The sequence below is a fragment of the Geotrypetes seraphini genome, chromosome 2 (genome assembly GCF_902459505.1).
Source record: "Geotrypetes seraphini chromosome 2, aGeoSer1.1, whole genome shotgun sequence".
In the NCBI taxonomy this organism is placed as follows: domain Eukaryota; kingdom Metazoa; phylum Chordata; class Amphibia; order Gymnophiona; family Dermophiidae; genus Geotrypetes; species Geotrypetes seraphini.
Window position 1 is genome coordinate 403,332,038 of NC_047085.1, and position 24,692 is coordinate 403,356,729.

General features: G+C 42.6%; 1 protein-coding gene across 1 annotated transcript in view; it reads right to left on the reverse strand.

Moving 5' to 3' along the window:
- Nucleotides 1-6,740: 6,740 nt before the first annotated feature.
- TSPAN13 (tetraspanin 13) overlaps nucleotides 6,741-24,692 on the reverse strand; it is a 74,138-nt gene continuing 56,186 nt past the window's right edge. The window contains exons 3-6 of the mRNA XM_033933973.1: nucleotides 23,799-23,879; nucleotides 19,095-19,199; nucleotides 14,109-14,216; nucleotides 6,741-7,838 (exon numbers count right to left, since the gene is read on the reverse strand). Coding sequence (XP_033789864.1) covers nucleotides 7,764-7,838; nucleotides 14,109-14,216; nucleotides 19,095-19,199; nucleotides 23,799-23,879 — 369 coding nt within the window. The 3' untranslated portion in view covers nucleotides 6,741-7,763. The remainder of the gene's footprint in view (nucleotides 7,839-14,108; nucleotides 14,217-19,094; nucleotides 19,200-23,798; nucleotides 23,880-24,692) is intronic.

A 24,692-nucleotide genomic window follows, 5' to 3' on the forward strand; every position in this document is an offset into this window, starting at 1 on the left:
CTCCCAGTGTGCACTGGGAAGGCCTGCCATTTTGATGAAGTGGGCCTGCCGGCAGGAGAAAGTGGGCATCCGCCTGCCGACTTTCCATCAAAGGTACAAGGGGGTTGTGGAAGGATGTGTGGGAATGTCAGGCTTAGCAGCAGGGGTCACTTTGTAGGGGTACTGGGGGGAGATATCAGTGAGAGGGGAAGAGAGAAAAAAATAAAAATCAGGGATCTCCCTGCCGGTCCAAGTTAGCTGATTGGGAATTCCCCTGCCCTGATTAAGTCAGCAGGACTCCCTGAAGCCGTGGTTTCAGGAAGCCCTCTTCCTCGATCAGTAATGGGAATTTGTATACCACCTTTATGTGGCTTTGGCATTTCAAAAGCTGGCATTTCAAAAGCTGACACTCAAAGTGATGGGCACTGGAGGATTAAGCGGCTTGCCCAGAGTCACAAAGAGCAGCACCAAGATTTGATCTCAAAACCTCTGGATGCAGAGGCAGCAGCTTTACCAGTGACCCACACCTTCCCCCTGCAGCTGATGGCAAGATATGGACTATTCTTGGGATGTCAGTGTTTGCCATGCCTACTTTGGCATTCAGCAGCCTAAAATGCCTAAGTAGGCACAATTCCAGCATCTTTTATTTAGGCGCTGGCTTGCAGTTGTTTAGACACTATAGAACAAAAGTCTCTGGCATCCAGAGCTGAGATTGTGATGTCATAATGCCTCATTCCACCAATGCCTAAGAACCAACCTCATCAGTGATGTCACAATGGCTTGACTGTCCTATACTTGGTTCACATAAGAATCAGAGTATGAATGGGCACAACCACTGACCCTCAAGCTTTGTATTGAAGAATGCTGGTGCAGAAGGACTGAGGTTGACAGAAACTAAAGAATAACACGGGATCATTTCCTGCGATTATCAACAGGAACGGTGACCAAGAAAAACACCTCCAGACCAAGGAGAACTCAAGCACACTTTACCCACCCCCCAATCAAAGGCATGCAAAGCAAAAAAATCTATGACGGTCTACTAGCCACCAGAGCAGCAAAAATAGACCACCACCTCTCAAATCTGCTGACCACGACGCCCAACTACAAAACATTCAGGAAAGAACTGAAAACCATACTATTCAAGAAATTTGTCAAATGATCTAACCAAACCGTATCAACCATTCCCAGATCCCGACACATACTATAGCTATCAAACATGTAATCTCCCTGGGAATGCCCAGGCTAATTTCTTGTTGTAAACTGCCTAGAACTGATAGAAGACATCAATGAAACGTAATGAATGATGAATTTGGTCACCGCGTCATTCTCTGATCTGAACATTGATGCAACCAGCAGCTGATTAGTGCAACATGGTTTAGAACATAGAGCTCAAACTATGTGTTATTAGCTACCTGTTTTAATAAATACATCAATCAAATTTACAGTTCATACGTTTTATTGGTTTGCAATGAATTAACGATAATACCACAACAATTTTCCAGTGTTAATTATCAGGCTCTATCAATCACATCCAAACATACTTTCATTCAAGATTATAATGAAAAATTGCTGTATAAGAGCGGTCACATGAGTCAAGATAAATAAATCAGTAGTACACTTGCAAAAGTCTCATAGCAACAGATTAGTTAATAATACTACTTTCTTATTTTAAAAATAAGAGTTCTTTGGGCAATAAATCCGATTACACATTTCACTACTTAGGTACTGCTGTGACAAATCATCTTCTGGCACTTTTTATTGTGATGGCTCATTCAGTCTATAAATGCAAAATGCTTTCACATTGGGTAATGTCAGGAGCTAAGATAACTGGTTTTACTGGCCTAAAACAAGCCAATCTCAATTGTGGCTATTGAATCGTCACACATCAAGTAAACAGCCCCCCTCCCCCCCAAAAAAAAAAGAAACATTTTTTTAGTATGCTTCTTCAGTCTTGTACTTGCAGCATACGGGGTTCTGAGGCTTTTTCCTCCGTTAACAAAGTCTATTAATGTCAGTTAATTTTTCATTGAAACAAAATAAATATACTATATCTCCTACTTAGATACCTAAACTCTATTATCTCTATCTTATACAATAGGTGGAAAAATAGCTTCAGAGTAGAGCAGGGGTGTCAAAGTCCCTCCTCGAGGGCCGCAATCCAGTCGGGTTTTCAGGATTTCCCCAATAAATATGCATGAGATCTATGTGCATGCACTGCTTTTCATTGTATGCTAATAGATCTCATGCATATTCATTGGGGAAATCCCAAAAACCCAACTGGTTTGCGGCCCTCAAGGAGGGACTTTGAAATCCCTGGAGTAGAGTGACTGTATAGTTGTATGGGATCACATCAGTTCACTCATATTTTCTTTTTTTTAAAAAATTCTTTATTCATTTTTAAACCAAATACATAGTGCAACAAATGAACACTCAAGTAATATAACATACTGCACTCTGTTCCATCAAATAATAAACAGCTATTAAAACCCTCCCCCCCCGGATGTGTGTAACAATCTTTCATGAATCAAAGGGAAATAATATTAATAATTCATAACTTAAAATATTTTGTTAACGGGCCCCAAATTTCCTTGAATTTGCTATGATGTCCCCTCTATATAGAATTAATGTTTTCAAACTTATAAATCTGACATAAGGACTCCCACCAGAAAATATAATTTAAGTTATCCCAACTTTTCCAATTTTTCATTATCAGCTGCATGGCTACTCCTGTCATGATGAGGAGCAATTTATTCTGGCTTGCATTGATTGGTCTCTTGGAGAATAATATCGTTCCAAACAATATAATATCATACTAGTGTTTTAGCCCATTACATTAGTTACAGTAACGGGTGCTAGAATAGCCCCACCTATACCCTGACTCTGACCCCACCCATGCCCCACCTCTATCATGCCTGGATCCTGCCTCCCACTGATCCCAGTTCCACCACCCTTTTGGCCCTCATAGATCCTCCATTGCATTTATCACCCGATAGGGTCTTAACTTACCCGAGGCGGCAGCAGCAGTCCTGACGTACCAACCTTTCCTCCCTCAGTGCCCCAAAGCAGCAGTGGTCCTCCTATCCCCTACCATCTCTCCTGGTCCCCCTAGTAGCTCCTCTGTTCTTCTCATCCATCTGTCTCTGTCTCTCTCTCCTTTCCTCACTTGAGTCCAACATCTCTCCCTTCTCCCACTCTCTCCCCCAAATCTGGGGGAAATCCACTGCTTTATTTTAAGCAGCATAAATTTGTTCTACTCTTTGGGACCTGTGGTCTGTCTCAGTATGATAGCTCTTATGCTTCTCTGGCTTATTTCCTTTTGTTCTCTAGTCACCTCCTGCCTCATCCCATCCCTGTACACCATGTCCTCCCTATCTCTCCTCTTTCCCTCCATCCCTGTGTACCGTCTCCTCCCTCTCTTTATCCCTCCTATGGTCTGGCATCTTTATCCTCTTTCCCAGTCTGGCATCTCTCTCCCCTCTTTCTCTTCCCCCCCTTTTTGTTCTGGCATCTCTGTCTTTCCCTTCCCCTCCCCCTGGCTTAGTTTTGAACCTCTTCCCCCTCCTTCCTTTCCCTGGTCTAACCTCTCTCTATTCTCTCTCTCTCTCCCCCACCCCACCCCCTTTCCCATCCAGTAGTCTTAACATCCCCTTTCCTTCCTCTTCCTCCCATGGTCTGGCATCTCTATCTGTCCCTTCCCTTTCTTCCCTAGCAGGTCTGGTCCTTTACTTTACTTTTCTCCCATCCCTGAAGTCCAGCATCTCTTACCCTCACCATGCTATTCCTCCCTATCCCTCACTGCTTGCTCACCGACCTCCTTGCGGTGCTGCTCTAACTCTTTGGTCGTAGGCAGCATGAGTGAAGTAAACACGCTGCCTCTGGTGACCTGGAAGCTTTCTCTCTGCTACTGTTTTCCGCCTATATGGGGGCAGGAAGCAGTAGCAGAGGAAAATCTTCTGGGTCACCGAAGGCAGTTTTGTTACTTCACTCATGCTGCCTATGGCCGAAGAGTTAAAGCAGCAGCACTGCGAGAATGGTGAGCAAGCACCGGATTTTGTGAGGGGGAGTCGGCAGCAGGGGACTCCAGATAGGTGCGTTGGCCTTGCTGTGGGGGTGGATGGGCAGGGGACCTATAGCCGCTGGCAGCCTGCAGCCGCGGTGGTGAACACCTTCATCTCGCCAGTCCTGCACAGGAGCAGCTCCCGACCCTCCGCCAGGGCCTTCGGGAGATTCCTCAGCAGCTCGGAACAGCAAACAGGACCATGAGTGTGGGGCAGTTGTAGGCGCGCATGCGCACTCCTTCCAGCCACGGACATACGGAACACGCAAGTAGAAGTGCGCATGCACTGCTTAGGGTTTTATTATAGAGATGATAGTGATAATGGAACTTCCAGTATCGTAATAATTTGACCCCAAATGGATTTCCAGAATTTGATTACCAAGGGACAATAATATAGCAAATGATCCAGTGTCCCTATATCAAGTTGACAGTGCCAGCATCTATTGTATTTAGAACTGTCCAACCTAACCGGGGTCCAAAAAGATCTATGTAACAAGAAAAACCAGGTTTGTCTCATAGCTGCTGATGCTGTACATCTCATCCTCCAAGTCCATATACCACCTATGAGTGAACTGATGTGATCCCATACAGCTATACAGTCACTCTACTCTGAGGCTATTTTTCCACCTATAGTATAAGATAGAGATAATAGAGTTTAGGTATCTATGGGTGGGAGATATAGTTTCAATGAAATTATATTTATAGTGTGAAATACATTGAAAACATATTAATTTTTAGTTAATTTTTCAAACAGTGAGGACCAAGGTTCTCTTTACTTTGAAATATTAAAAATTTCAAAATGAATATTTTAGAAGAGAGGTATAATTGGTTGATTGTAAAATGTTTCTTCCACATTAGGGTTATACGGCAGCAGCATCGTGCTCAAAATATCAGACAGCAGAAAGAGTTGCTCAACTGTGTCAGGGCAACTTATGGTTCCCTTCTCCCATCCTCTCCTGCATAAATACAGCTTTAAAAAAAAAACAACAACAACCCAACAACCTTTAAATATTCTACCTCAAGAATAAAAGCAGCAAGTTTCTCAAAATTGCATCCACTGTAGCTATATCAGCTATACTAGTCAAAAGGTACAATATGTGCAATGGATTCTGGAAACCATACTGTAGTAGCCAGAATAATAAAAATAAAAGTATATCAGGTTTAAGGACAAATTGCACCAACTACTGCCAAACACTGACAAATTGACTCTTAAAGAATCTTAAGTTACATAATCAATGCTTAATATTATGACAGTATTTCTCAAATCCTTCCAGGATACATTATCCATGCACATTTTCAGAACTGCCACAAAAAAAAAAAATGTTTATTAGAGATATCCTGAATACCAGACATGGCAATACTCGAGAGGGTCCAGAGGAGGGCAACGAGGATGATAAAGGGTATGGAGAACCTTTCATATGCCAAACGGTTGGACAGGCTGGGGCTCTTTACCCTGGAGAAGCGGAGACTGAGAGGGGACATGATAGAAACTTATAAAATCATGAAAGGCGTAGAGAAGGTGGAGAGGGACAGATTCTTTAGACTAGCAGGGACAACTAAAACAAGAGGTCATTCAGAAAAACTGAGAGGAGACAGATTCATAACGAATGCAAGGAAGTTCTTCTTCACTCAGAGGGTGGTGGACACCTGGAACGCGCTTCCCGGAGAGGTGATAGGACAGAGTACAATTCTGGGGTTCAAAAAGGGACTGGATGATTTCCTGGAAGCAAAGGGGATAACAGGGTACAGATAGAGGTTTACCTTACAGGACATTGAGCGAATAGGGTATGGATATTTTAGGTTAGGTAGGGAACACTTTCAGGTCATGGACCTGGGGGGCCGCCGCGGGAGCGGACTGCCGGGCACGATGGACCCCTGGTCTGACCCGGCAGAGGCAACGCTTATGTTCTTATGTTCTTATTAGGTGTGACTCCTCTTATTGACCTACAAGTGCATTTCACTCTATCTCCTCTCTCCTTATACTCCTCCCCAGGGCAAGTCTCTCTTATCTGTACTCGTCTCCTCTAATGCCAACTCCAGGCTCCAGCTCTTCCATCTTGCTGCACTGTATGCCTGGAACAGACTGCTGGAGTCAGTATGTCAAACTGTCTCTGGCAGTATTCAAATCTAGGCCTCTTTTCACGCCTAGCTTTTACTAATGTCTATCATTCTCTCTGTAAGAAATTCCCTAACCCCTATTTCTCCTGTTTGTTTTAATTAGATTGTAAGCTCTATTGAGCAAGCATTGTCTCTTATATGTTTAATGTAAAGTGCTGCATATAACTAGTAGAAATGATTTAGTAGTAGTGGCTCAAGGATAATGTAGGAAACACTGACCAATGATACAGAACAGACTAGATGGGTCTTATGGTCCTCAATTGCCATCACAATCTGTTTCTCTCAGAAGAACAAATATATACCTCTGCTGCATTGATAAGTAAAGGCACTCGTATGCAGTTCATGATCATGAAGGGCATAGAGAAAGTGGAGAGGGACAGATTCTTCAAACTTTCGAATACTACAAGAACGAGAGGGCATTCGGAAAAATTAAGAGAGGACAGATTCAGAACCAATGCTAGGAAGTTCTTCTTCACCCAAAGGGTGGTGGACACCTGGCATGCGCTTCCAGAGGGTGTGATAGGTCAGAGTACGGTATTGGGTTTCAAGAAGGGATTAGATGATTTCCTGAAGGAAAAGGGGATAGAGGGGTATAGATAGAGGATTACTATACAGGTCCTGGACCTGATGGGCCGCCGTGTGAGCGGACTGCTGGGCGTGATGGACCTCTGGTCTGACCCAGCAGAGGCACTGCTTATGTTCTTATTTAAATAAATTGTTACACTTAGCATAAGGCTACCAACTGGATCTAGATTTGTAGGAGAGGGTTGATGCAGTTCTAGGTTTACCCTGTTGCATGCAGGAAGCTGAAGTTCCGTTTCCCCATTGCACTCCCTAAGAAAAGCAAGACTATAAGCTCCAAGATGCATTGGGGGGGAAAACCCAGAACTAGATCAACTCTGTCCTGCAAATCTGGATCCAATTGGCAGCCTTAGCTTAGCACCAATTCTACAATGGCATCTTGACACCAAGGTTCCATTATAGAATACTTATATAAGGTTAGCATTGGTGCACGCATGGACAAATAAACCACATGCCTAACTGGGGGACTTGCCCATGGCCCTCCCATGCTCTGCCCTCTTGCAGTTAGGTGCTATGGCCCTTAAGAAGTACCTTATAGAAAAGTACCTAGTGCATACAGGTGCCTATCAATTTGAAGGTGCCTTTGATGCATGAAGTGGTACCTACCTTACCTCTTTCTCATTTGTCACAGCACATATACACTGACTTATCTGAGCAGCAATTAGTGTACTCACATAATTTACAATGATGAAGTGGACAATGTTATTCAAAGAACTCCTACTGAGAAACATTCAGCATATACACAGAAAGGCAAACAAGCAAATACAGAACAGTGCTGTAAAATTTGATACAGTACATCCTGATTGATATGATTTTAAAAAAAGGTTGCTAAGTTGTATTCAGACTGTTCAGTTCTGGAGTAGATAGTCATTTAAAAAAGGATAACCCCCAACTCCCTGGAAAAACCTCCATTTTCTTTTTCATTCATTCACATATGTATCCTTTACGGACAAGGACAAGTGCAGTTTTAGTTTGTAATTAGTATATCAGCTGAAAGAATATCTAGTCCTTGAGTATTTTTCCCCAATCAAAGAAAAGCACTAGGGTTAGCACGAGGATCCTTCTGGTTCCTGTATCTGTAGGTCAACCACACACCTAGAATCTGAAACACAAATAAAGAAAATGAATATGTTAAATCTGGAAAGCAGGGAAAAAAATCATGTGATCAATGAGATACAATCCAGTTCTCTTTATTGCTCTCAGTGCTCCATCACCTACACTTACTCCTGGTTGACTTCTGTGCAAAAAAAGTTGAAAATTCTGCAAAGTTTATTTGTAGTGTTTAGCCCTTTCTGGAAACATCAATCGCTCCTCCTAAACTTACTTGCTCCACTTCATCACTGACGCTGAAACCGTGGATTGAAGACAAAGTTTTATTTTATTTTTCTTTCCAGCTTATGATTTATCTTTAATCTTATCTATTGTTTTGCCTTTTGTCTTTGTTTTGTTCTATTTCTATCATTTAAATTTCTCCAGAATTCTACTGTTCAACGGCTCCCCCTTCTGCTTCTATTCCTTTCTCTCCTCTCTTCTACCTTCCAAAGTATTTAGATCAATGCTGTCTTATTAAAATGTTTATTTTATTTTTATTTTTCCTCTAACTCTACTTTTCACTTCTCTATTACCCTCCAGGTACTTTAGTTAGATTGTGAGCCTTCGGGACAGTAAGGGAATTTTTCAAGTACCTTTCTTATTTCTAATCTTAATGTATATTTTCTGTAAACCGCTTAGAACCTAACGGATGTAGCGGTATATAAGAAATAAATTACATTACAATTACATTACATAAAACTCCTCCATCATCAGTCTGGCTACTCTGCATGAAGCAACACCCACTCAATGCTGCTTTACATGGGGCCGAGTGACATTTTTATAAAGCAAGGACTAAATCCATAAAAAAAAAAGGAGCAATCCATTAAAAAAAAAAAAAAAAGCAGTAGGTGGTGACCCGACGCCCAACCCCCTCTGCCAAACCCCCCACACTGGGGCGGGACCCCCAACATAGGGAGTATGGTGCATGCTCAGGTGGAAATAGTAGTTTTCTTTCAACCATCCTCCTTGCTTGCAAAATATGATCCTGTATTAGACAAGCTTTGAGCACGAAGGAGGGAAAACTCACTGCTTTTTGCTAAGAAAAGGAGCATACAATCTGTTTTACTCTTTTCAGATCTCGACAAATTTAGTCATTCATTTATTCAATTTTCTATACCATTCTCTCAGGAGAGCTCAGAAAAGTTTACATTAGTTTATTCAGGCACTCAAGCATTTTTCCCTGTCCCGGTGGGCTCACAATCTATCTAATTTACCTGGGGCAATGGGGGGGGGATTTAGTGACTTGCCCAGGGTCACAAGGAGCAGTGTGGGTTTGAACCCACAACCCCAGGGTGCTGAGGCTGTAGCTTTAACTACTGCACCACATTCTCCCTGGATTGGCCACTGCTGGAAACAGGATAATGGGCTTGATAGACCTTCAATCTGTGTTAGTATGGCAACTCTTATGTTCTTATGACTTACGTAAAGACCAACATCTGCTGAGGACCAATGCAAAGTGAATGCGTCCTCTGGTATACTGGACACAGCAATCTGTTAGATTAAACACTGATTTGCTGGCATGGAGGAGGTAGTTCGTATATTTTGGCCCCAATTCTATAAAAGACGCCTTAAGTTATGTGCCTAGATCGGCGTTCCTAGCTGATCTAGGCATCTAACTTATTTAGAAAGCTTAATCGGTCCTGATAACTGGCACTTAGCACCTCATAATTGGTTTAAATTAAATTTGGGTAGGCACCTATCAAAAAGTGAGCATGGTTAGGGGCAGACCATGAGTAGATCTTGAGCATGTTTTGCCTGTAGGCACCCAAAGTAGATTTAGGCACTGGTATTTAGGCCCCCCAAAAAACAAAAAAAAAACCCAAACAAACACCCTTGGCATAAATAGGGAGTATTTAAGGTTCTAGCATCTATAAGGGCCACTAGGTGCAATTGTGTACATAGCATCTAATTTAAGACTGACAGTCAATATGCACCGCATTCCTCAATGCCTATGACTTAGGCACTTGTTTATGGAATTAGGGCCTCCATGCCCTGCAGCCATCAACCCTAATATCAGCAACTGATGAGGTACTGTAGACAGCTAGAGAAATTCTGGTCAAGAAAAATGACTATGACCTGTCAAGATACTCTTCCTGGACAACTAATCTCATTCAGATTACTACTGAAGTCTGACATTGCAAAAAAAAACAAAAAAACAAAAAACCAAAGCTGCATCATTTATTTATTTATTTAGATTTTTATCCCATCCTCCCAATAGCTCAGAACGGTTTACAAGTAAACATTCACAATGGAGTGAATTGGACATACAAGATTATACAGTAGATTTAAATACTTGGACATACAAGACTGTGCAGCAGTTTAGATATAGGGACTATACAGCAAATTAAGAACAGTAGTTTAAATATAAGTAGTTTAGTTTAGATACAAGTTATTTGAGTATAGGCTGAGAGTGGACTATATAGAAATTTAGGCAGAAGATTAGAATGGAGAAAGAAGGGTAGAGGTGGGGTTTAAGGGGGTTGGGTGTAGACTGAGGGTGACCTTTAGTTGAAGAGGAGGGTCTTTACCATTTTCCAGAATGTCATTAGTGAGTTCTGTAGTCTGAGTTGAGGGGGGAGTTGGTTCCAGAGTTGGGGAATGAAGTGGCTGTAGGAGTGTTTGCGGGCGATTTCTGAGAGGAGGGACCTTCCGGGGTGAATGCATAGGTGTATCTCCGTTTCTGAGCGGAGGGTGTGGGTGGGGATGTAGATGGGTAGCTTGGATTTTATGTAGGAGGGGGTGGTGGCATAAATTATTTTGTGTGCTATTGCCAGGGCCTTGAATGCACAGCGTTGGCTAATTGGGAGCCAGTGTTCAGCGTGGATTGCTGGGGAAATGGGATCATGGTAGGAGGCGGATAGCTGCATTTTGGACTCGTTGGAGGTGCTTGAGATCTTTTTTGGTTATTCCATTAAATAGGGAGTTGCAGTAATCCATTCTGGAGAGGACATATGCGTAGAGGAGTTGGGCTAGGTCAGATGTGGAGATGTAGGGTTTGATCCTTCTCAGTTGGCAGAGGTAGTAGAAGGAGGTAGAGACTACTTGGGATATGTGGGTGGATAGGGATAGGTGTCCGTCTAAGGTTACTCCTAGGCTGCGTACTTGATCTGTTGCCGTTAGTAAAGTGGAGTCCCATGATAGTGTTGGGCGGTGTGTATTTGGTGTTTTTGTTCCTGATCCATAAGAGTTCAGTCTTAGAGGCGTTCAGTTGTAGTTTGTTGTTTGTCATCCAGGTTTTCATGTCAGAGAGGCAGTGTTGGAGGTTAGCAATTTGGGACGATTGGTTTTCGCCTAGTGGGAGGAGCAGCTGGATGTCATCGGCATAGGAGTGGATTTTAATGTTGTACTTTTGCGCTATATCAATGACAGGTCTGATGTAGAGGTTGAATAGGAGGGGGGATAGAAGGGCGCCTTGGGGAACGCCATATTTGATAGGCTTGGGGTTAGATTTGTACGTCCCTAGTAAGACAGTTTGGATCCTTTGGTGGAGGAACGAGGTGAACCATTGGAGGGCAAAGTCCTTGATTCCAAGGTCACAGAGTCTGGAAATGAGGAGGTGGTGGTCGACCGTGTCAAAGCAGCACTGAGGTCAAGTAGGACTAGTAGGGCATCGCCACCTTTGTCGAGTATTGACCAGCTGTCATCGATGATATCTAGGAGTGCTGACTCTGTGTTGTGGCCTGTTCGGAAGCCGGATTGAGCAGGGGATAGAGCACCCTTCTATGAAAGGGTGTAGTCGGCGGAGCACAATTCGTTCTAGGAGTTTGGAGACAAATGGGAGGTTCTCATGATAGAGAACCATACCCTTTCAGAAAGTTTTGCTTAGATCTGTACTGCCTGTCTGCTCTTTTTGACCATACCTGAGACAGTTGCAGAAAGAATATTCTGTAAGCTAAAAATTATATTATATATATATTTTATTTTTAAAAATACTACTTTAGAACCACCATGTTACAGGAGCAAGTAGCCTGTCAATCTTTTCAAATGAAAACTGGCTTGCTAGAAAATAAGCTTTTGAATATCCAGTTATCATATTTCTAGATGAAAAAAGACAAATAAGTAACACTTCCGACTTTTTACAATGTCCTGGCAAACTCTCGGAGGTCAGCAATGATTGGGCTCCATTACACACTGTCAGGTTTCCAGGGCTACCTGATATTACCCTCCTATCTTATTCCCCTTATCTGAGGCCCATTTACTCCTAGCAACGCCATTGTTCAGCACCAGCTCTAGTTCTTAAACATCAAGGTCTCAAGTTCTATTCTAATCTAATCTAATCTTCAGTTTATATACCGGATCATTTCCCGAAGGAACTCGACTCGGTTTACAATTTATTAAATATAAAATGCCATAGTAATAGAGAAAGTGCTATTAGAATAACAATTCCTGAAACAGTGCCATTTGTTACGATTAAGATAGAAATTTAAAAGCTAAAAAATAAAATATACTTATCACAATTTGTCAACTGGTAATATTAAAAGCTATTGTGTAAACAGCCAGGTTTTTAAATTTTTCCACAAACCATCTGATCCCATCTGCACAAGCCTCAGTTATGATTTTATATTGAATGTATTCCAGTACCTCCCCTCTTTTCCACATCTTAATCCAGCAGATACCTTCCATCACCCTACTCCCTCCATTTCTTTTTTCAGCATCTTTTCCTTGTCTCCCTATTCCCCCTTCACCATGTCCAGCATATCCCCTGTCTCCCTACTCCTTCTACCCATGTCCAACATCTTACTTCTGTCTTCATACTCCACCCTCCTGTTCAGCATTTTCCATGTCTCTCTACCCCCTGCAAAGTCCAGCATCTGTCTTTGTGTCCCTATTCTTCCAACTTCCACCTAGTTCCAATAACTATCCTCCCCCAAGGGGATCCACCATCTCCCTTCTGTCACACCAATACCCCCTCTTGGGTCTACCATCCCCTTCCCACAACACCTATATCACATTTTTCCCTCTCCTCATAATCCAGCATCTCTTATTTCCTCCCTTGGCTGCTGGTCCCGATCCACTCTTCCAGCACTCGATTGCTATCAGCCCTGCCTTCGACCCTGGTCCTGCTAAACTTGGCAGCAATAACAAAGACAAAACCTACCCTACCTTCAATTGTGATCCCGCTAAATCAGACGGCTAGAATGAAGAAGAAGCCACGGGACCTTTCTTCTTGCCTGCATTGTCATTCGCTACAAGTTCTGCCGGTCTCAATCCTGCCCCTCAAACACAGGAAGTCACTTCAGAGGGGGGCGGGATCAAGATCGGCAGAGCCTATAGCGATGAAGGCAAGAGGAAAAGTCCTGCGGCTTCTGTCTTTCTTTTCGCCATCCGTTTGTAGCAGTACCGCAGCCAATCCTAACGCCGGCCCTAGAAGGGAAAGGGGAACAGGACCGGCAGAAATTTTCTACAGACCGACACCGGTCTGCGGTCCGGCGGTTGAAGAACAATGCTCTAGAGGATGGAAATGATAATTTATACATTGCTGTAATCCTTGAATGGCAAGATCTAAAAGCATTCCAACAGAGGAATTGAAGGATCAAATATTCCGTAGAGGAATTTAAAAACGACACACGTGCACTTAAACTGTATCCTATGACGGACTGGAAGCCAGTGAAGCTTTCTCAATAATGGGGACACATAGTCGTATTTTCCCTTTCGAAAGATAAGTTTAACTGCTGTATTCTGTTTCAACTGAAGTCGGTCTAAACTAACTTGTTTGATACCTAAATAAACAGAGTTACAATAGTCCAACTGAGCAAGCACAATGGACTGTACCAATAATGAATAATGTTCATGATAAAATGATGACCTAACTTTTCTCAGCATACACAGACTGAAGAAACATTTCTTTACCAAAGAGTTTTATCTAGTCATTAAAAGTAAGAGAAGAATTCAGAATAATACCCAAGACTCTAGAAGTGAAATAAAGTTGTAATAAGATACCCGACTTCAATATGACATTAGCAAGGAGAACTTCCAGTCTGGGTCCAATCCTCCACTACTCATCCATCCCCTCTTCTCTACCTCGCTTCCCTCCTCCCCACCCTCAGGGTTTTACTTTTAGAATGGTTTTATGGTCTGCAAGCTCACTTACTTGACTTAATCAGCTGTCAAGCTATGCATCATACCTCTTAATCTAATGGAGCAAAGCCTTCCTAATTCACGTAAAACGGTCAACCCAAGTAGAAACTGAACAGGTCTTAAACAGAATTCTGCAGCTACTACTGAACAGTGTATATTGTACAGAAGGACATATACAGTTCATCATCATTTTCTCACTTACCTCCGTGAAGCTGAAGAAGATCCCTATACCACCTACAAATCTTAGTACCTCATCTGCATACTGCTCTATTAGTTTATCACAGGGCCGACAGCTGTCACGAGCACATGCCTGTAAAAATAGTTTTCCAACAGAATTGTGTCATGTGGAATATTCATTTTCTATATAGCAAGATAAAATGCACATTTGAAACAAAACCTTTTTTTAGTTACTTCTTTTTTTTTTTTTTTTTACACATAGAAGATAATAAATTGCATTCAAAAATATGTGCAGCACTATTTTTGAAAAGTCATGGATGTCGGTATATAAATGTTTTAGGCCTGTGATGTATTTTACAAATGCAGAACTAAAATGTAGAACCCTAATGTAAAATTAACATTCTTTGCCCCTTGAGCAAGGTGTCCTAAAGGCATTTGTAGAGCATATCAATGGCAGTGTCTCAAAATGTGGTCATGTAAAACGTGTGGGGGAGGGGAGTCTACCCAAGGGTGACAATGAAGCAGAAACAGCCCACTTGAGCTCACACCATCTTGCTCTACTTCCATAGGACAAGTGCAAAGCATCCACAAGGTCTTCACCATGTCCCTGGTGTCCACAGAGTACCTACAAAGGGCCTCTTCTATCAAACTGTGCAGGCAAAACATTCAGCACATTTTCAGCAGTAACTCAACCCCCATCAGACTTGCAACCTAACTCTGCACCTGAAACAATAGAAAATTAAGTGACATAGCCAAGGGCATAAGGAGCAACAGTGGGATTTGAACTGGGAACCCTTAATGTCAAGTCCTATGCTCACACCTTGTTCAGCAGTATATTAAGACAAGTTATATTCAGGTACACTACAAATTTCACTGTACCTGGAGGGCCCCCAATCTAATTTTGCACCTGAAATAATGGGGGGGTTAAGTCAGGGATCTCAAAGTCCCTCCTTGAGGGCCGCAATCCAGTCGGGTTTTCAGGATTTCCCCAATGAATATGCATTGGAAGCAGTGCATGCGCATAGATCTCATGTATATTCATTGGGGAAATCCTGAAAACCCGACTGGATTGCGGCCCTCAAGGAGGGACTTTGAGACCCTTTATGCCCAAGATCATAAAGAAGGAGCAATGAGATTTGAACTGAGCATCCCTGGATGTCAAGAGATTGACTACTGTCTCCTTTTACGAAACTGCGATAGCAGTTTCTAGAGCGGGGAGCCGCACTGAATGGCCCGTGCTGCTCCCGACACTCATTGAGTTCCTAAGAGCATCAGGAGCAGCACGAGTTATTCAGCGCGGCTCCCCACGCTAGAAACTGCTATCACAGTTTCATAAAAGAGGGGGTATATGTTGACCATATTGAAAGGCAATACCATTTTGAATATCATATTTTGACTTCAGGGTATTTTCAGTTTGTTTGTTTCTTATATGATAGGTCTGTACTATACTTTTTTATGGAGTTTCTTTTCTTTATTATTTGCATTTACTTGTATTTGTAAACCGCCTGGATGAGCCACTAAGATTAAGCGGTATATTAAGTTTTAATAAACATAAAACAGAGAAAATTCAATAGATTTTACAAATTGAATTCAGAGACGACAGCAAATGTCAGGTTTTTAATTCGGATAAAGTTTTAGTATTTTTAATACGCATGCATGTAATTTTGTAAACCGCAGTTTTTTATGCCGTATATAATTTTTTAAATAAATAAATAAATATGATTAACAGAAGTAATGGTTTATTACTTCAATTTATTAGTATTTGTATGTTTCTATAAGTTTGTTACTGGAGGTTTTACACCAAACTCTTAAAAGAATTTACCTGGTAGCCAATTTTTATGGCTTAGGAAATGGATAAAGAATTTGAAAACCAAAGGTGCACAATGCAAAAACATGATGGATTGGTTTAGGCAAAGGGGATAATCAATCAATTAATCAATGTATTATTTAAAGACTATGGGATCTTTCTACTAAGGTATGCTACATGCTAAATTCCACATGGGCTGCATGGTACTTAATGCCCACTAATTCATTACAGAATGCTAAATCAGTTAGCACACCTTAGTAAAAGCACCCCTATATGAGGAAAAAAAACAAAATAGAAAAAAGTTTGTTTTATCCAAAACATTTTATTATTATTTTTGAGGATGAGGAGACATGTCCCATTAAATTTCCTCATTTAACAAAAAATATAACCAAAATTTAAAAGAAGAATGGGCATTTTAGAAATGAGAACTTAACCATAGCCTACAATGGAGGGGGGGGGGGTCGCGTTATAATTTAAAAAATTATCTCCTATAGGCAGGGAAAGATTTTCAAGTAGCCAACCAATCTTGTCTTACGTATTTGGATTTACTGTACTTCACTCCTTGAGAGACTACTACTACTACTACAAACAGGTAAGTTATATTCAAATACAGTATTTCTATATCCCTGGAGGGTTTATAATCTACGGAGCATATTTACTAAAAAGAGTGTTAGGCGTTTCCAGTTAAATGCATATAATTGGCCAGAAGTAACCCATCTTGAGGTTATTTTTTTATTTTTTTAAAGCTGGCAGTCTTCCTAGAATTTCTCTAAAGTGATTTTGGTCAGTTCAAGTGACTTTCCCGTTCAGAAGACTTCTTCCTTCCCTCGTTTGTGGTGTCATATTTTTTAAAGACAATTTTTAATAGATCGATTTGCGATTCTACACATTAAAGGAAACTTATTGACTTCATGTTCAGCATCAGATGGTTATACGGAAGAACCATAGATTAAGCTTACTCAGTTTAAGTACTTTTACAATGAATTAATGATTATTTTATCCTATAATGGAAAAATGATCAATTTATATTAGATGTCAATGAACAAAAAAATAGAGCTAAGATACCGAAAATTAAATCAATCTAAATCAAAAACAGGAAGTGTCTGCCTCTCAAAGTCCAAAGGGTTTTGAGGTCCATTTGCTAACATTGATTGTAGCTAGTTTGGGCACCCCACACAGAGAGGTAGACACTCCCTATTTTTTATTTATATCAATATTAGAAACATTTTGGATAAAGGTGATATCTTTAGCAGAATACAATGCAATGATTATTAAATATTAAAAATTAAAAAAGTCATCTTTAATGAATTTCAAGACAATCTGCTATAATAATTCCCTTAGTGCTCATGCGCACTTCAAAGTTGGTGGGTCCGTGATCCGTGGTGCCATGCCCGTGCATGCGCAGTGCCTGTCTCAGCTGATTTCCTGATCTCCGACTGACTTCTGACTACACTGTGCTTGCCGGCTTCCCGACCCTGTTCCTCTGAAACCAGAGACGGGGGGAAGGAGGAGAAGCGAAGCTGGCAAGCACAGTGTTAGAGCCCCCGGAGCATTAGTTTATGTTTTTAATATATTGCAACTTTTATATATTGTAATTTTAATCATGTGTTAATCGCTTTGAAATTGATAAAGCGATCAATCAAATACATATTAAACTTGGAAACTTGGAAACTTGGCTGTAGTCGCTTCCTGGCTAGGGCAGCATTGAAGGAAGATAGGGCAGGGAGGGAAGCTTCAACTCGCTGCTCCTGCTTGCTTCGGGCCTTCCTCGCTGTCGGGTCTGCCTTCGCGGAAACAGAAAGTAGATGGGACCCAGAAGCGACGAAGGACAGCAAGCAGGAGCAGCGAGTTGTGAATGCTGCACTGCCGACGGCTGTGTGAGACCTGGGAGGGGGGGGTGATGAGAAACGCTGCTGATGGCTGTGTGAGACCGTGGGAGGGGAGAAATGACTGCGGGGGAAATGCTGCAGCAGCACCCTTTTGGGGAGACAGAGGGAATGAGGGAGAAGGAACCACCAGAGAAGGGGGGGGAGAGAAGAGAAATGCTGCTGATGCACAGGGGGGAGGTAAAAGGAAGGGAGAAGGGCTACTGCTGGACAGGGGGAGCAGGGAAGGGTTCCTACTGGACAGGGGGGAGAGACAGAAAGAAATAAATACAGACAGACAGACAGCAGGCAGGAAAGACAGACAGGGGCCAGGGAGAAAAACAGACAAAGAGAGAAAGGAGGCAGGGAGAAACAGAAATAAATACAGACATAAAGAAAGAAAGAGAAAGAAATGCCTAAGTCTATACATCTATTAATGGAACAGGCTAAAAATCTAGTTTACAAATAAAAGAATTAGTTTGATACTGGGCTTAAGGTATCCAGGCCAATCAGGGCCTTCCCCAATGCACTGGGAAGGGGAAGGCCTGCCATTTCGAAGAGGCGGGCCTGCTGGCAAGTGGGAGTGGGCATCCTTCTTACTGGCTTCTACAATGAGATACGGGGAAGGGCTAGGGGGGTTGCTTACTGAGCTGGGAGCATTGGGGAGTGCCAGGGGGAGGGGTCCAGGTGGCCTGGATGAACAACAGAATTGCTGAGGCAGGAGGGAGTGGGCATGCCTCCTGTCTCTCTGAGTGTGTTGCTGTCACAGGGGCCGCCATCATTGTTGGGGGATTCAGAGACCCAAGGTTCTCATCAGGGGGGAGGGGGTGATGGCTGTGGTCAGGAGGGGGGCCAGCACACTTTTTTTTTTTTTAAATTGGGCAGATATTGTGCATGGGTGACACGCACATCATCATCTGTGTGCATTAAAAAAAAAAAAAAAAAGTTTCCTGTCCCGAACAACTGAGTCACAGAAGGCTGCTTCAGGGCTTCCCCTGTCTCAGCTGTTCAGTTCTCCTGCCAGCTCTGCATATTTGTCACTCAGTGATTCATCAGCAAGATCAGTTGGGGATTATGACAAACCTCCGCTCAAACCATTTGCATGCAAACTTGTGAGCATCAGTCGCTCTTTTGGAACTGGCCAAAAATCAGACCATAGCAAACCCACAAGGTCTTTCCAACCCTGTTTAGTGAATCTGGGCCTCACAATCCAAACCAAAGATAAAATGAGTCAATTTAAACACCCATCTTGCATCTAAAGCTGAGAAACTATACCCTGCATAAACTTTCAATACAATTCCTGGTTCCATGTTTAGCACTAGGACAACTATGTACTTACATCCTCGCAGGACCTATTTTGAGAGGTATGGAATCCACAGCATTTAAGAGCTCGTTCGATATCAGCAGAAGAGGTGTGATTCCATCCAACTTCTAAAAGATGATGCTATAAAGTGTATAAATCCATATGCACAACAAGTTAAAATAGCTAACACAATTTTCAACATAAAATTGACTGTAAGAATCTTAATACTGGGATTTGGGGAGTAAGGAGATACAAGAACACTATATGTAATTGTACACAACATTTAGGGCTCCTTTTAAGAAGGTGCACTAGGGTTTTTAGTGCACGCACAAAATTACTGCGCGCTATCTACCTACCGCCTCTTAAAAAGGAAGTGGTAAGTGGCTAGCACACTCGGGAATTTAACACGCAAGCCCTAGCGCACCTTTGTAAAAGGAGCCCTTAGGCACTCCCAAAATCTTCTAGTATTCCTTTCAATCCGCCAGACTGTATATGATACAACACGTAAAACTTTCTTTTCTGTCATGGCTCCTTTACTATCATGCATGATGGCTGAAACATTGGTTCTACCTACCCAGACATGGTGAAACTCAGGCAAGTACAACAATCATCCCTCTAGATGTCACAAAGGAAGATATAATATATTTATCTAGTTTTGAGAAAATAAAAGCCTATAATATTCTTCATTCCAAAGCTATATAATCACAAGCGTTACGCTCAGATTGAAAAGTCCCAAGCTGAGCTAAGCTGTTGAACTTATTATACATAAATATCAATAGTCTATGAGATTGTGATATCTGTTATATTATAACACACCCCATAAATTATGGACATTTTCTGTAATCAGGGCAGCATATTTTGCCCATTTTGCTACAGCTAATGAAACTATTATTCAGCATATTTGCTCTGCCTTGCTATCTCAGCTATCTCAAATTTGAGCTAAAGACATTAACAAATTATACCAACTGAAGAAAGTAGCATGTTTTGATTAGTCATCGCATGATTTTTGTGGTTTGGCTATGTTTCCATACATTTCAACCAAATGTTGTTGCTAGGGTTGATCCCTAACCTATTGATTTCACACAAGGTCCTACTGTAAGTTACGCAATCATTGGGACAATTTGTTTTTACACTTGAAATTGAGACTCCTGATGTAGGTCATATGGCCAAAACACAATCGTGATTGTTCATGTTTGAAATGGAAAGATTTTCAGTACCATAAGGTCATCTCTGCTGTGTTTTGGCATTTGATATACAGTGGTGCCTCACACAACGAACTTAATCCGTTCCAGGAGCAAGTTTGTTATGTGAAACGTTCGTTGTGTGAAACGCGTTTTCCCATAACAATACATGTCAAAAAAAATAATTCGTTCTGTAGCATAAAATATGCTAAGATGACATAAAAAAAGATAAATTTTTGGTTATTATTTTTATTTAGATACATCTAAAAACATAATTGTTTTTTAAAACAACACACATTTTTTAAATTTAAAGACAGACTAAGTAGAGTCTAATTTTACAGTGAGAGGGCAGAGTCTCAGCGGCAAAAACTGGGACTTAACTGTTCATTTTTTTTTTTTTCTACCGTGTTTCCCCGATGATAAGGCAGGGCCATCAAATAAGACAGCCCCCCTTTTTAGAAAAAAATGTAAAATAAGGCACCCCCCCGCAAATAAGCCACCCACCGATACCTGCGCTTACCCGAATCGGGTGGTACGGTGGGTGACTCCGTGTGGTCCCTGGCACCCCCGACACGATCGGGGCAAGAGGGAGCTCAAGCCCTCTTGCCCCCCCGACTCCCCGACACGATCGGGGCAAGAGGGAGCTCAAGCCCACTTGCCCCCCCGACTCCCCGACACGATCGGGGCAAAAGGGAGCTCAAGCCCTCTTGCCCCCCCGACTCCCCGACACGATCGGGGCAAAAGGGAGCCCAAGCCCTCTTGCCCCGCCGATTCCCCAACTCCCCGACAATATCGGGCCAGGAGGGAGCCCAAGTCCTCCTGGCCACGGCGACCCCCTAACCCCACCCTGCACTACATTACGGGCAGGAGGGATCCCAGGCCCTCCTGCCCTCGACGCAAACCCCCCCCCCCCCCAACGACCGCCCCCCCCCCAAGAACCTCCGATCGCCCCCCCAGCCGACCCGCGACCCCCCTGGCCGACCCCCACGACACCCCCAACCCCCTTCCCCGTACCTTTCTGTAGTTGGCCGGACAGACGGGAGCCAAACCCGCCTGTCCGGCAGGCAGCCATCGACGGAATGAGGCCGGATTGGCCCATCCGTCCCAAAGCTCCGCCTACTGGTGGGGCCTAAGGCGCCTGGGCCAATCAGAATAGGCCCGGGAGCCTTAGGTCCCTTCTGGGGGCAGGGCCTGAGGCACATGGTCGGGTTGGGCCCATGTGCCTCAGGCCCCGCCCCCAGGAGGGACCTAAGGCTCCCGGGCCTATTCTGATTGGCCCAGGCGCCTTAGGCCCCACCAGTAGGCGGAGCTTTGGGACGGATGGGCCAATCCGGCCTCATTCCGTTGTTGGCTGCCTGCCGGACAGGCGGGTTTGGCTCCCGTCTGTCCGGCCAACTACAGAAAGGTACGGGGAAGGGGGTTGGGGGTGTCGTGGGGGTCGGCCAGGGGGGTCGCGGGTCGGCTGGGGGGGCGGTCGGAGGTTCTTGGGGGGGGGCGGTCGTTGGGGGGAGGGGGGGTTTGCGTCGAGGGCAGGAGGGCCTGGGATCCCTCCTGCCCGTAATGTAGTGCAGGGTGGGGTTAGGGGGTCGCCGTGGCCAGGAGGACTTGGGCTCCCTCCTGGCCCGATATTGTGTGGGGAGTTGGGGAATCGGCGGGGCAAGAGGGCTTGGGCTCCTTTTTGCCCCGATCGTGTCGGGGAGTCGGGGGGGGGGGGGGGGCAAGAGGGAACCAGGCGGAGAGAGGGCAGTTAAGCGCAGTGCCTGCGCGGAAGGATGCAGCTCGGGCGACTTCGTTGTGTGAAACGAAGTTCGTTGTACGGATCAAGACATAAAGTTCGTTGTGCGCAGCGTTCGCTGTGCGAGGCGTCCGTTATGCGAGGCACCACTGTATTTTGTGGAATTTGTTCTTCCACTTCTTTCTTTCTCTGTTGTGTTTTGTCGTTTAACAAATATTATACCAGAATCTCAATATCTACTTGGATGCCCAAGTTTATCAGTTGTTTACAGTGGGGAGTAGGCTACAGTTATACACATATATTTAAAAAACCAATTTAGTTACTTGGTTTCACAACTAATCCTCAAGGGCTGCCAATAGATCAAGTTTTCAGGATACCCCTATTGAATATAACATGAAAAGTTTGCATGCAAAGGAAATAATATGCAGATCAATTCCATGCATAATCATTAGGGGTATCCTGAAAATTTTAGTCTAGTTATCAAATTATAGGATACATAGTGTGTTGTAATTGCCTTCATACCCTTGTACATTTTTCACAATTTGCTATCTAAAAATTACAATTGCACTGGATCTTCAACACACTCTAAACTTTCAACATGAAAGAACAATTTATTGAAATACTCAAAAAAGTAATTAAACCAAAATGCTCTTGAATAAGTACATCTTTGTGCTTTTTGTTACAGCAAACTCAAAATTTTCTCCATTTTGTTTTCAAAGACTGTCCAGTCAGGGCACATTAGATAAATTGAGTCCACCTGTATCCAATTTCAATGTCTCACTTTGTGAGACGCTTTACAGCAGTTGGCGATTCTCGGCGCATCAGACCTTTTGGTTTATGACATTTTTTACTCTACAATTTTTTGTGGCATATTTTTCCAAACCTTTTTTCATCTTGGACCCCCGACGAAGGTTTGTCCGAAACACGGACCGTGTCGGGTCCATTGTTTGGTAAAAAGGTTTTTATATATTTATATTTGTCACAATAAATTTCACCTGCATCTTGTACATATCTGCAGTTCCTTTTTTTGTTTGTTCCAATTTCAATGTGAACATCCCTCAGGACACTGAAGTCCATCATTATAAAGTAGAAAGTACTTGCAACACAAGGACACTTTATTTAGGTCATTCTTCATAAGTCAGCAATTGTGGGTTAAGGAAACTGCTGATGAAAGTCACAGGGAGGCCAAAAATTAAGAACAGAGGTATCCAACAAACTGCGGATCATATAGGCCATTGTTTCTCAACTTCAAGCCACGTACCCCCTAAGCCTAATAAATACCATCCAAGTACCCCCACCCAAGCTCCGCCCCAGACCCACCCCTGACTCCACCCCCAAAATAGTACATTTTGAATTAATTTTTTTCAATTAGCAGAATGTGAAACAAAAAGTAAGTATTGAAGACTTTAAAGGCAAACTGGGGAATTTGGACATGGTTGTGTTCTTCAATTCCAACATTGTCAGATTCTAAAACATAATACAAGATGAATCTCACAATGCTTGGAGATAATTCCAAGTTATCAGATGGATTCTCAGTAACAGAAAGGTTCAGACATCTTTCTATAGAATAGAATTTGACCATCTATTTCCAGCAGCAAAACCCAAAAAATCTAATTGCCAACTCCAATGTGGCACACAAATGCAGTGACCAACAATATAACTAAATACATGGCTACTACTTTCCATCAGTATCTGTGAATATGATCACCTAATCTCAAAAGGCAAGATAGGAGAATTCCAGTGTCCCACCCAAAATGGTTGATCAATTAGTCTTCAAAAATCTGTTTTTTTATTTCACAAATGAAAAAGAAGTTTATACCTTACCTGTTGATTCTTGTTCAATGCCAGGCAGGCACAAGAAACTGAAAACTGAACAATAAACACCAGGAAGAGAACGATCATGTACTGAGGAGAGATCAGTTAAAGGATGTGTAACATATGAGGCTTCCAAGCTTCTCAAATTTGATATTTTAGTTTAGTTTGAAAATACGTATAAGAAAGGAATTAAGCTCAAGGTATATTAAAAAACAGGAGAGGCAAAATTCTTTAGAAATTATGTGTAAATTTATTCACAGAGTTATTAACTGTTTAGAGATACAGTATAATCTCGTTATAACGGATTCACTTATAATGGAACCTCGCCTATAGAGCACGAGGTCTGCTGGTCCCAGCCGAGTGCCATTATAAACATACAGAAAATCGTTGGATATAACGGATTTTCAGATATAACGGACAACTATTTTGGTCCCGAGAGGCACTTTTTAGCTGTAATTTTCTTCAGCTATAATGGACATGCAGGCTCTGCCTACAAGGTGCGTGGTATGCCGGTGATATAGTATCAAAATGCAGCCCAGAAGAAAATGACAAGAGTTTTTCTTTCCAGTACAGTACGACATAATGCTTTAGAACAGTGTTCTTCAACCTTTTTACACCTGTGGACCGGCGGAAAAAAAATAATTATTTCGTTGACCGGCAAACTACTAAGACTGAAATTTTTTTTTAAAAACCATCGCCGCCCCATCCCCGCGAGCTCGGTCCCACAAACCATCTGATCCCATCCGCACAAGCCTCAAATAGTTATAATTTTATATTGAACAATTTTATTAAAGTATAAAAAGAAACAATATCCTATACAATTGTCATTTTATAAATACAAATAATACAGGGCAAAGATCAACAAAACCCCTGTCTCCCCTCCCCTTCACATATATCCCCTCT